This window comes from Rhinolophus sinicus, chromosome 17 (assembly GCF_057876585.1).
Source record: "Rhinolophus sinicus isolate RSI-liver-muscle chromosome 17, RSI-T2T, whole genome shotgun sequence".
Lineage (NCBI taxonomy): Eukaryota > Metazoa > Chordata > Mammalia > Chiroptera > Rhinolophidae > Rhinolophus > Rhinolophus sinicus.
In genome coordinates, this window is record NC_142517.1 from 10,627,092 (window position 1) to 10,640,124 (window position 13,033).

The following is a 13,033-nucleotide window of genomic DNA, read 5'->3' on the forward strand; positions in this document are numbered from 1 at the left end:
TGTAGAATGCCCTTTACCCACTAACTGGAATCTTAATGTGACAGTTTAAACTCAGAGCCAAGAAAAGTTCTGCTTTCTTTTTCTAAATGAAAAGAACACTGAGTCTGACCCTGACATCGGAGGGTTCCTTTGGGTGAGTCATATCCGCACTGGTAAGAGTTAGTTCTCCAGGGTTTTTTACGAGTAAACGCTATATCCTACCAACACCGAAATATTGCCTGACTTCAAAGGCCGGGAAGGAATGATGGCCTTTGGTGCAGCACAGAGGGTGTGGGTAGACACACCAAAAGAGCTCCAGCGCCCTCCCACCTAGGAGAATACCAAAAAATGCTAAGAATGTTTCCCAGGGGCACAGCGCGCCAAAAAGGAGGACGGGACAAGGCAGATGAAAACCAAGCCTGATCTCCGCAAACTGGGCACTTGGAACAGGAATGGCTTCTTTCTTTCTTTTTCTTCCTTCCTTTCTTTTTTTTCTCTATCTGAATTTGTTTTGTAATTATAAGAGTTTTCTTTTCTTAAGGCATGTCATGAAATGCATTTATTAGCCCCCATCTCTCTGATGGATTAAAGCCCATTCATTAAAAGTAGCCTTGATACCAGCCAACCTCACCCAGAGTAACTCAACACCCGCGGGCAAGGCCTCCAGTGATCTGTCCCCAGATTATGGGCAAATCATCTCTTGGAACCGAGGGGCTGGGAGTGTCACATTACAGGCTTGGGGTTACTGTTGTGTCATGTTGAGTCACTTGGTTCCTTGGGAATGTGCTAATTCACGGTCACCTAAGAGTGACATTTCTGGGTTCTAAAAACAATGAGACGACTAACTTAATGGCTATTTTTCTTAGAGAACTAGAATTTGTTTTAGGGCTGGATTAGAGTGCTCAGTGGGCTCAGATGGGAAAAAGTGTGGGCAGCTTTCCAGAAGTGAGTCTCCAACACCCCCGTGGATTTCGATGGGGAGAGTGACAGAAGCCTGGGTGAAGGTAGAGCCACAACTCTGCTGAAAGGACAACAGTATCAAATTCTCCCCGCTAATTCTCCCAGTCAGAGGGCAATGTGTGTGATTCATTCTTTTTTAATAATGCATACACGCATTTGCATAGCAGCAGTGGTCTTTCGAGAATGGGCAGGGGAGAGCCATCTGCCATGACGAGAAGATGTTGTTACCGGCATTATTTACAATTGCCAGTGCATGGCGTTTTTAACCACGTAGACAGATACTGAATCACTTTTATTGTGTTTTTAAATTCTCTAAAGACAGTGCGCCCTGCTATTGCCTACACCCAGGGCAGACTATACCCCACCCCTCCAACCATCACTGCCTTTCTGTCATTCAGATCTTTAGCAAGAATTACTTTCATCTGCATATTGGAATAATAGCTACCAATGACTGAGCTCACCTTCATGACAGTTCCTGTGCTAAGCGTTTTACATACAGCACTGTATTTTTACAATCTTCACAGCATGATGGCCCTAATGCAGAAAGTGCATTATTTTCCTTTTGCCCTTGAGTTGGGAGCCTCAGAAAGTTTTTATACGCTGCCCAAGGTCACACAACTGCTACACCGCAGACAGAACTGTGAACCCAGAGCTGCCTAAATCCAAAACCTCACTGAAGGCAAAATTCTCTAAAGGGATGAGATTTAGGGAGGAGGTAAAGCACAATGTACTCTCAGGGAAAAGAAGGTTCTAGTGAAGACTGCTGATAGAACGGCTCTCCAAAAAACAAACCTACGAACAAGCCCTGACTGGTAGCACCTGCCAATTTCCCTGGTGTAACTATTCCCATCATGGCAGATTTCAAAGCATCCAGGCAGAGCTGGGAAGAGATGCACAAAACAAGAGCTGTCTCTACACACCCCTGGGTGCAGCCATAGAGCCTTTGGACAGAGTGTCATGCAGGTGCTGGAACTGGGACATGAAGAAGAGTCTCAGGAGGTGAGAGGGCTGCAGAAAAAGAGGCAGGCGAGTGTAGGCAAAGGCTCACTTCCACCGCTATTGCGTTGTAGTAATAGAAGCTGTCACCCAAACCGCAGTGCCTCGGGTCACCAATGTCCAGGTTACACAAGGTATGTTTGTGTCCCCCTGAAACCATATGTTGAAATCTTAATGCCCAAAGTGATATTAAGAGGTGACGCCTTTGGGAGACGCTTAGGTCGTGAAGGTGGAGTCTCATGAGTGGAATTACTGCCCTCATAAAAGAGGTCTGAGAAAGCGCCCTTGACCTTCCTCCACGTGTGGTTAGAGTGAAAAGACAGCCCTCTATGGAGAGTGGGCCGACACTGGATCTGCATCTTGATCTTGAACTTCCAAGCCTCCAGAACTGAGAAAAATACATTTCTGTTGATTATAAGCCACCTAATTTAAGGTGTTTTGCTATAGCAGTTAGAATGGACTAAGGCACAGGCTTTGCCCTTGTAATCTGTTATACATGGGGCAGCCAGAAGGGGCTATACAACCCATGTGAGCACCCTCCCTGCTTAAATGCTGTCCTAAGATCGTCCAGCTCCTTCCCTGGCCGTCAGGGCCTGGGGTCCCGCTCCAGCAGTCTGGCCAGTGCTCTTGCTGGCTCCCTCCGGCCACAGGTTTCTGGAAGGACTGATTATTCTGTGCCCCAACCCCCACACCTGTAGTTCTCAGCTCCATCATCACTTGCCTGTTCAGGGAAAGCCTTCCCTGAACCCCTGCCTGTGGACTCCTCCTCTGAGCTACTTGTGAAATACCAAGCCGGGACCCCCCCCCCCCCCACCTCAGAAGCCCTTCATGCATATATTTGCGTGATTCCACAGTGAGCATCAAGCCCCCAACTAGACTGTAAGATCTGGCTACTTAGGATGGGCCACCTGTGTTTCCCCAGAGCCGAGCATAGTACCTGGCCTCTGCTAGGTGAACGTGGAGCAAATGCTCTATCAACATGGACTGAGTACCAACTATGAGGGGTCATGATGGTGAACGACAGGGGCCTACCCTTATGATGCTTACGTTCTGGTGTGTGTGCGTGTGTGTGTGATAATATTTATGTCACAAAGACATAAGGTAAATGCACATGGTAATGCTGCCCTAAAGAAAATAAAACAGGATGCTGTCGTAAAGAGGGACGGCAGGGCATGGGGCAGGGCATGGTGTCTTCTTTAGATTTGTTTTGATCTGAGACTGTCTCTCTGGAGAAAGGTGATATTTGGCCTAGAACCTAAACAAAGAGAAGTAACTGGCTAACTGAAGATCGCAGTCAATGCTTGCTAGGTGAAGGAGCATTGGAAACTGCCAAAAATAGAACCGCCATCCAGGAAGCCTCTGCAAGATGTGAGTTCTCTTCGTATCCCACCTGGCCCCACACCTGTGCACAGTAGGTGCTTCATACGTGCTCGCTGCAATGAAATTAGTGGAGACCTAACCGTACACCGCGGTAAGAAGTTTGTGGTCCAGCACTAACTTATTCGAGGTTCTGGCGATTTCTCAAGGGCCTTTTTATTTCTTTTAGACGCTGGTCCTTCCCGACTTTTTATCATGAAAAATTTCCAACATATAGAAAATGTGAGAGAGTATCACAATAAATGATCACATTCCCACCACCTACATTTTTCCAACTGCTAACATTTTGAACGGGGGCTGCTTTAAAAAGTGTTATCTTTTTCACGATAGAAGGAGCGTGGGAGGGAAAGAAAAGGCAAAGCAAAGGACAGTCGAGGGCGTGGCCAGGGGCGTGGTCAGTTTTGAGATTCAACAGTGGGAGGGAGGGATCTGACCACTAAGAACAGGGAGATCTAGAAGTGATTTTTCTGAGTCTTTTGAAGGGGACAGGGGTTGATGAAAATTCCTGAGCAGAGGGCAGCCGGGTAGACTGTTCTGCAAAGTTCAGACCTGCATGTGGGTGTTTGTGATTGTGTGTATGTAGGCGTGAGTATATTGTGAGTACATGTGTGACAGAGCGCATGTGTATAATTAGGATGTAAGGGTGTGATATTATGTATATGTGACTGTCTATGTGTGTGCATTGTGAGTGTGGGATAGTGTGAGGTGTGTGCAAGTGGATGTACGTGTGGGTGTATGTGTGAGTGAGTGCGAATGTGTGTTTGAATGCACAGTAGGATGCCATGTCACAAAGACCTGAAACCATGGGCTCAGGAGGCAGCTGTGCCATTGGCCCTCTGAGAAGAACCAGCTGCCCGTCAGCTGGGGGTGGGCTTCGTAACATGACTTCCTGACAAGGAGAACTGATCGCTCATTTTGATGAGAAGCAATTGCAGTCTCCTGGCCACCCCGATAGCTTTAGCATTAGTACAACTGAGCTTTACATGTTAGGAAGGATTTTAAAAATTCAGGCATTTGTAAGAATGCACAAGAATACATATGTGTGTGAGCACACACACATTCACACACACTCAAATACACATAAACTAAAAAAAACGGGGAGGATGGGGCACTCCTATTCACAAGTGTTTCAAAGGTGGACGAACACCGACTGGCAGAGCTTTTGTCAGGGGTGTGAATGAAGTAGGGAACCCACACCCCAAACACACTGACCCCCTCAGCAGTTACTTACTAGGTTGGCATTTAAAGGAGACCAGGAGGTATTTACTGCTTCCTGGACAAAGGTCAGGTCCAAATACACGGCTATTGACCAGGAGGTGGCAGGCCCGCTGGTTCTGGCATTCGTCCAACACCTTCTAAAATGAGGGGGTAGAAAAGGGACAGGCTTGTAAACCACACTCAGTGTCTGCGAGACCCCACACCTGGGCTGCTCTGGGCTCTGTGAAGGAGGGACACCTGTCTGCCTGGCCTGGCGCTCACCCAGAAACCTCTGTGCTGCTATGAGCTGTGTCTGAGAGGAAAGCACGCACTCGTGGGTGATCAGCTTGGTTCCCTGTCCCCTGTCTTTTCCTGAAGAAGAAACGTGATCCAGCAGGTGCCAGACCCCCATCAGAAAACCCACTTACAATTCATCTCAACTGGAAACAACACTGATAGTTTTGTCACAAGTGCCGCACCATGGAGGCTCCAGAGGACATGAGCAAGATCAGTGTGTGGAGTCCCCTTCTGGGAAGGATCCCCTGGCTTTAAAGCTGAGAGAGCTCTGTGGAGACCAGGTATCAGAGTCATAGCCCTTCATCCTTAGAAACAGCCCCACACAGGCCACAGGAGATCTCAGCATGTGGGGAGGCCTTGGAGACCCAGATGCAAACACAGGCCAACAAATAAAAACCAAAAAGCTGATTCCCAGCCTCAAGGGCATGGAACCCACTTCTCCATGGAGCAGTTTTTTTAGTTGAATACTCAGGCTCTCTGTCGAGCATTTGACTTAAAGGCTTTCCTTCAAATCTCTCTCTTTTTCCTGATGTTTTTTCCCAGACAACTCACTCTTTTGTGAATGAGTCTGTCCTGTGGATGCTCATGGAGACCTTACACCCGTCACAGAAAGCCCCAGCACCTCACTGCTGATCTTCTAGTTCCCAGCTCCCCAATGGAACCAGTCTGGCCCATGACAAACACAAGGTCTAAAGGACAATGAAAGTGTTCTCAAGAACCCACTTATTACGGTTGGACTGAATAGAACACAGATTCACGCACACGTCTGAGTGGCCATGTTCTCATAGTAGCTCACAGAATATCTCTGTGAAGGATGCTGACCCTACAGGTCTCACCCATCGCCTCAGGGACCCAGCATAATATACCCCATCTCCCTGGGCATAAAATCAGGAAAAGTGCCCAGGGAGATTCCAAGGACCCCCAAATGACAGAGCACATTGTCATGACCAAGGGTCATCGTGAAATGACTCAGCCCTTGGAGGGCTCTATGCGTTACAACTATAGAATGGGACTTGGGCTGGCCGGTTTCTCAATTGTGTTACAGCTGAGAAATGCAGACAGGGGACTTCCTGTTGACATTCAGTCATGGGTTGGAGCAGCTGAGGTGCTCCTGTGTGGACGTCAACCTGTTCTTATGTCAACCTGTTCTCTCCCCACCTGAAGCAGCTTTGGTCTGAGGAACCCCTTGCCTCGGCTCCCAAATGCAGGTCCAAAGACACAAAGTAAAGGATCTCTTGATCTCTGGACGAAAGAGCAATGCACAGGGATGTTTCTGGCAAACAAACCCTCAGAACATTAGAACTGTGTTCACAAATGCTCACTTGGCCTGGTGATGGGAGCACCCTCTTCCCTCAGGGCTGCCTGGCAGAGGCAGGCACCCTGTTGGAGGGTGAGGGGGTGGTGGCCATGGTTTGGAGCTCCAGGCTGCCAGGAGTTCATACTTTGACAGAACAGGCACTGTCACCCTGTTGGCGCTGGCCAACGTTCTTGTCATGCACCTAAGAGGGCAGCAGACAGCCAGGGTACCAGGGGTGGGTGGGCAGGGCAGTTGGGTGAAGAATGGCGCAAGCCAAGAGGGATATGGCTCCAGGAGTGGCACCTAAGGGGAAAGAACGGGAATAGGGTAGGCACGCAGGGAAGTAGCGGCAGCATGCCGTCTCTCCTCAGGGTACGGAAGCCATGTCCAGGGCTTTCATTCAAACACATTATTTTGGCTCCTCAGGTGGCATCTTTCCCAATCACATCACTGCCCAGATACTATGATGCTTGGAATGAAAGCCATGAACAGTGAGAGAAGTAGAGAAATCCTTACATTATCATACTATTTTTGCTTCTCCTCACTGGGCCTTAGGGAGAGCTACACAGCGTTACAGCTAATTCCATTTCTCCTTAGTCCTCTTAGGAAATTTATCTTTACCCGGATTTCCTACGACTGACAGTCAAACTGACATCTAATATGCCACCTGCTCTACCCACCCTGACTTCAATGGATTCATATGGGACTTTGGAGGCACTAAAAGAATCCAAGGCCCAGGGACTCCGTGACGCTGGCCAACTAGTTAAAAACGTTGAGGGGACAGGGATAATGAAGTAGAACTTGCTCGAGCAGCTGAAAGCCATGAGTAATCTAAAATCATGTCTGCATTTTTTGTTTGGACCTCCTCCTCTACCAAATATTTCCCTAATGCCAACCACAAAAAGAATGACTCAGCCCACCCCACCCCACCCCCCCAAATCCCTGGTACTATCCATAGAAGGACGAGTCTGCAGAGGCTGCCCGAAGTAGCTCCAAACCAAAACAACATGATTGTCTACAGCCAGAGAAGCAAAACCACAAAAAACAAAAGACAACGATCAGTATTTCCCTTCGTCGAGTGCATTCTCAAAGACGGTGAGCGTGACCTCAGCTGTCTGCCTCACAGGGATCACTGTGGAGTCAACTAAAAAATCCACAGCCTTCCCTCGCTCGTAGGGCCCTGATGGGAGCTGTGGGCCTGGAGGTTGAAGGCTAACGCAATTATACTTGGCTCTACTTCAGCGAGGAGTCTGTCTGTGAATGCATTCGTTCGTACTGCAGGTGCAGTAAGGGAGCTCTCCAATAAGTAGGAATTCTGTTTAGACTTTCTTTGGTAAAGAATCCTTTTGAAAAACAAATAATAGCTAATCCTGCAATACTGGTGATTTGTATAAATTGGGATTTTCACAGATTGGATTGGCTATGAGTGAACTATGTAATCACAAGTATACAGAGATTGCCAAAAATATGTATACACATTTTAAGAAAGGAAAACTGTATTAAAATTGTAATATTCAATATATACCAATAACAAAAGATGAATACAAGTCACGTTTGACTTCTGCAATTACAAGAGGTGCTCAAAGTGGTTACCATCAGTGTCCAGACACTTCTGATTACGGAGAACTACTGCTTGAGCAATGTTGACCAAAGTGTCCACTTGTATACATTTTTTGGCACGTATGGTATATTGAGTATTACAATTTTAGTACAGTTTTTTTCCTTTCTTCAAATGTGTATACATTTTTCTGGCACCCTCTGACAGACAGACAAAGAGAGAGAGATGGAGAGAGAAAGAGAGAGAGAACCATTTTATCATCTTAAGACACCTACGAAAGGCAATACCTGCAACGTGGTGGATGCCGCACAGGTGGAGCTGTCTTCCCTCTGGGAGGCAGGCTGCTCGGTACCACATGCTCGGTAATCATGCCCGTAAAATGCCGATTGGACACTTATTGTAGAATGCCGAGGGCACTGTAGATTCAAATGGTCCCCATCACAGGCATAGGCGGTGTGGTTCTGCAGGAGTTTGGTTAGGTAACCTGGAAAATATTCAGCCAGGTTACAAGAGGCCCAGGAACTCACCGCTCCACGGATTTCCAAGCGGGAGGACCTTGGCTCCCCCAGGAAGAAGCTGATCAGCGATCAGTCAGCAAGATGTGGGGCAGAGCTTCCCGAGCAGCTCTGTGGAGAGGATCCCAAACCTGTCTCGGGGTTGGGGCTGAAGGAGCAGATGTCAGTTTGCCTGTCTGGACTGGACTCCTTGGTCTGGGATGGCCTGTTGGACAGCTTGGCGGGGCTCTTTCCCTTCAGGAAGCACTGAGGGATTGGCCAGGAGCCAAGACATCCTGAAGCATCTCTGTAAAGCGGGAGCCATTCCGTGTGGGTGTCCCTTGGGCATGTAAATGCCTGTCCTGGGGACACTTGTGTTCTTTGATCTCCCACTGGCTGGGCCAGGCCTTCCTGGAGTGAGGGGGCACCGTTTTATTTTAGAGAACCTCAGCCCTGGAGAGAAAAGCAGACAGGGCACCCGACACGGGCTGAGGGCCTGCTCTGCGGGCAGGGGGCAGGGGCATGGTGGGGCTCTGTGATGGGTCAAATAGTATCCCTCCCAAATTCATGTTCACCGGAGACCTCAGAATGTGACCATGTTTGGAAGTAGGACTGTTGCAGATGTAATTAGTTAAGATGAGGCCACCCCGGAGTAGGGAAGGTCTTTAATGCAACATGACGAGTGATCTGATGAGAAGAGACACGGAGAGAAGACGGCCATATGAAGACTGGAGTGATGGAGCCACAAACCGAGGAGGACTGGCAGCCATGAGAAGCTGGAAGAAGCAGGAAAGATTCTTCTCTAGAAGCTTCAGAGTCAGCATGACCTTTGATTTCAGACTTGAAGCCTCTGGTTCTGTGAGAGAATGAGTTCCTGTTGCTTTCAGTCACCCAAGTTTGTGGTCACTTGTTACAGCAGCCCCAGCAAACTAATACAGGCTCCCAACCCCAGCCTCCCTGGTGACTTGAGAAATCACCAGGCTGGATGGGCTGTGCTGGGCCCTGGGCTCTGAGAAGCTGGGCAGATGGCCTGGCAGATGTGGGCAGCCTGGACTGCTTCTCAGAAAGGAGGAAGGAAGGTTCCTCCAAAATGTGGATTCCTTTCCTCCTCCTCGCACCTCAGAAGGTCAATCGCAAGGCGGCTGGGAGAGGAGCCAGGGACTTTTTGGTGAGGTGTGTGGGAGATGAGTTTGGCAGCCCTCAGCCTTTGAGGAGGAGGAGGGGGTGGAGAGGAAGGCAGTTTCAGAACTCCCCAATTCCCACGCAGGAGGGCCATGCTTAAATTATTCCTGTTGAAGGTTTCAAAATCTTCTCAGAACCATAATTCTCGGCAATGGCACCCAGTCTAGCAGCCTGGGCTTCCCTGAAAGTCCCACAAGGGCTGAGACGGTCTGCTGTAGGGTAGTCACACTTGCCAAGGCACCGTGTCCGGAAGATGAAGTGCTCACTGGCCCACTTGATCCAGAACTTAGCTCTCTCACTGCAACTCCCTTCCCCCACTCGAAGACCATCCTAAGAACGGCCAAGAAATCAGTCACCCGGAGTGAAGTTCACATAGAGAAGCAAAGTCTAGCGTGAGCAGCAAAACTGACATCAGGCAGCCGGCATGTGAGTCAGGGTCCTGCTCGTCGGAACAATGTCATCGCTCTCACTGTGTCTCCTGCCAGGCACCCAAAGAGGCCAGGCAGAGACGCCTCGGTGGTCAGCGGGCTGTGGGCCATTGTCTTCCTTCAGGACACACAGGTGGGTCCTAAGAAAGCCATGAGTTGTGAAAGTTCCAGCACCCTTTGGGGGACCTCAGCACCCTGTTATGGCCATACCAGGGAACTCAGAGTCACCCTGATACTGCCCCCAGGCCAGCACCCACTTCCAAGCTCCCTAGGCTGGGACTCCCATACTCGGGTCTCTTCAAACGCTCATTAAAACTTTTCTGTCCATCACCTCATCATTCATCAGGACCAGGCTGGATGAGCAGCTGACTAAAATGTTCATTCTGGGAGCACGACTTTGGTTTCATGTTTTTGGTTTGTCCAAAAGGCCATGCGCTACTCCAACTAGACAGACATCATGATAAGGTCCTTGGGGTGGTGGAAACACAAGACAGAAGGGGCCTGAGTCCTGGAGTCATAGAGAGAAGAGCTGACTGCTCCACAGACTGTTACATGACTGAGAAGGAAACCTCTGCTGAGTTTGGGCCATTACTTTTCTTCTATCTATTTGTCATATAGTCTGTCTCCAGTAAACAGGACTTGACCTCCATGGGACATTTACATCAAAACACAACATGCGTGCAGGGCAGTGGCCGAGCCCCCTGCCTTCCATCTTCATGTTCTGAGAGTGATATTCTGGAGGCAGAAGCTCAATGCAAAGAATGGACTAACTGGACGTCTTTCAGGCCCTTTTGCACTCATGTGAGGGAGGGGAGACCCGCCCACCAATATGTCAGTCTTAACACTATGCCCACACAAAGAAGATTCTTCAGCAGTAAAACTTTCTCTAGACTCAGTCCAATTCCTCCCTCAAACACTTATGGCTCTGTCCAGACAAGGGAATACATTCAGCCCTAAAATGAAATGAGCTATGAAGCCACAAAAAGACACAGCTTTACATGCATATTGCTACGTGTAGGAAGCCAGTCTGCAAAGGCTACATCCTGGATAATCCCAACTATATGACCTTCTGGAAAAGGCAAAACTATGGGGATGGTAAAAAGATCAGTGGTCGCCAGAGATTTGATGGGAAGGAGGGATGAACAGTGAGCCCAGAGGATGTTTAGGGCAGTGAAACTGTTCTGTGTGACACCGTAATGCTGGATACATGTCACGATACATTTGTCCAAACCCACAGAATGTGCAACACCAAGAGAGAACCCTCATGTAACCTATGGCCTCTGGGTAACAATCACGTGTCAATATAGGCTCATTGCTTGTAACACAGGGACCACTCTGGGGAGGGGTGTTGATAGCAGGGGAACTGTGGGGGGCCAGGGGGTACGTGGAAATCTCTGAACTTGCTGCTCAATTTTGCTGTGAACCTGAAACTTCTCTAAAACAGAAAGTCTATCTAAAACGAAAAAAATGAAAAACCACCTATGCCTCCCAGAGACAGCATTACCTGTGGAAGGCGAAGGGTTAGTGGCAGGGAAGGGACATGAGGGGGCATTCAGGTGAGTGGGCAAAGCTGTTTCTTGAGCCAAAGGGTGAATGCATGTTTTACTTTGTGAAAGTTCATCCACACTTAGGATCTGTGCCTTTTTTTTTTTTTTTTTTTTTTTTTGTAGGTAGGAAAATAAAAACGTTTAAGAAAACCTTTACCTGCAGGTATCTGACCAAATACATTTAACCTAATAAAGTGCAGGCCTATGGATGATTTATAGACCAAGGCGAGTTGTGGAACTTTCTTCTGTAGCTGGCCACATCCACACTAGACACTTCTCTAGAGTGACAGCAGGACATGCTCATGCGGACAGGCCGTCAGCTCTCACCCCTATGGTCCTTCACAGGAGCACCCCCTTGCCTCATTCTGGTTAGCCTACTGTGCAGAAGATGCTTAGAGGCCAGGAAGTCCTATGTGTTGCTTTCAGGAAACCAAGGACCATTGTGAGAGGAATTTGGGATGGGAGGTGGAGACAGAAACCTGTTTGGAAAAGGTTGAAAAGTGAGTGGCAGTTGAGGAAATCAAAGATGGGTCATGTGATAGACAGAAGAATGCCCCCACAAAGGTGTCCACATGTCCCGGTCCCCAGAACCTGTGACTATGTTATCTAATGTTGTAGAAGGGACTTTGCATTTGTGATGAAGTTAAGGACCTTGAGACGTGATGAGCCCAGATGACCAATATAATTACAAGGGTCCTTATAAGAGGGAGGCAAGAAAGTCAAAGTCAGGAAAAGGAGATGTGGCAATGGGACCAGTGGTTGGAGTGATGGAGGCATGAGCCAAAGATTGTAGGCAGTTTCTAGAAACTGGGAAAGGCAAGGAAACAGATTGTGGCCTGAAGCCTCCAGAAGGATCACAGCCCTGCCAACACCTTGATTTTAGACTTGTGACCTCCAGAACTGAGAGAGTGAACCTGTGCTGTTTTAAGCCACTAAGGGTACGGTAATTTGTTACAGCAGCCATAGGAAATTAATACAGTTTACACAGATGACTCTTGCAACAACCTGACGAAGATGAGGAGAGAACTAGGACCGTATTTCTAAGAACTGCCATGACGGAGCGATGTTTTAAATAACTGTGATTGGGTTAAAGTTGGGAGAGGTCTAGGCATGTATGTATGTGCATTCTTTCCAATGTGATGGGTAGAGGCAACACATTATTTAGTTCCTAATACCATCATCACCTTTGGGGGTTAGGATTTCAACATATGAATTTTTGGGGAACACAATCATTCTGACCCTAGCACTTAGCCCCCGACTCCTTGGTTTCTTGGCTGGTTCAAATGAGATCCTTTTTAAAGAAAGACTACAGCTTTTTGTTAATGGTTCTCTCTGGATCCAATGTGCCATCATGTTGGGTCAGTGAAAAATGCTTTGTTTCTTAATACTCTTGGCCAGCGTTTTCACACTAGCTCGATATTTGTGGGCAAACATTTGCTGCCCTGGGAGAAGGCAGAAGTGGGCACTCTGTTAACAAATCCTGGACCGGCCTGGAAATACTCTGTTGATCCTTGTTAAACTGGGGGAAAGAGAGCAATTGGAGGGTTTAAACTATGAGCTTCAAGGCTCAGGGGCCTTCTTATATCTTACATTTAACTCCAAGATACTCTCTTTCCTGGTGAATCTCCCCACTGTGTGCCAGCAGACACTCCTGCAGTCACAGCTAGAACTTTCCTCAAAAGGAATATTCTGAAAGGCGTGGGCTGGGCAAATCTTAGAGT

General features: G+C 48.2%; 1 protein-coding gene across 7 annotated transcripts in view; it reads right to left on the reverse strand.

Annotated features, from left to right (window-relative positions):
• The window catches only part of EVA1C (eva-1 homolog C), an 87,697-nt gene that overhangs the window by 49,099 nt on the left and 25,565 nt on the right, over window positions 1–13,033 (reverse strand). For 5 of the 7 annotated variants that reach the window (XM_074326071.2, XM_074326086.2, XM_074326075.2 and 2 more), the window contains exons 2-3: window positions 7,949–8,145; window positions 4,544–4,667 (exon numbers count right to left, since the gene is read on the reverse strand). The exons of 1 other annotated variant lie outside the window; for it this stretch is intronic. In XM_074326071.2, the coding sequence (XP_074182172.2) occupies window positions 4,544–4,667; window positions 7,949–8,145 (321 nt within the window). The remainder of the gene's footprint in view (window positions 1–4,543; window positions 4,668–7,948; window positions 8,146–13,033) is intronic. One more of the 7 variants, XM_019730179.3, reaches the window with a different exon arrangement.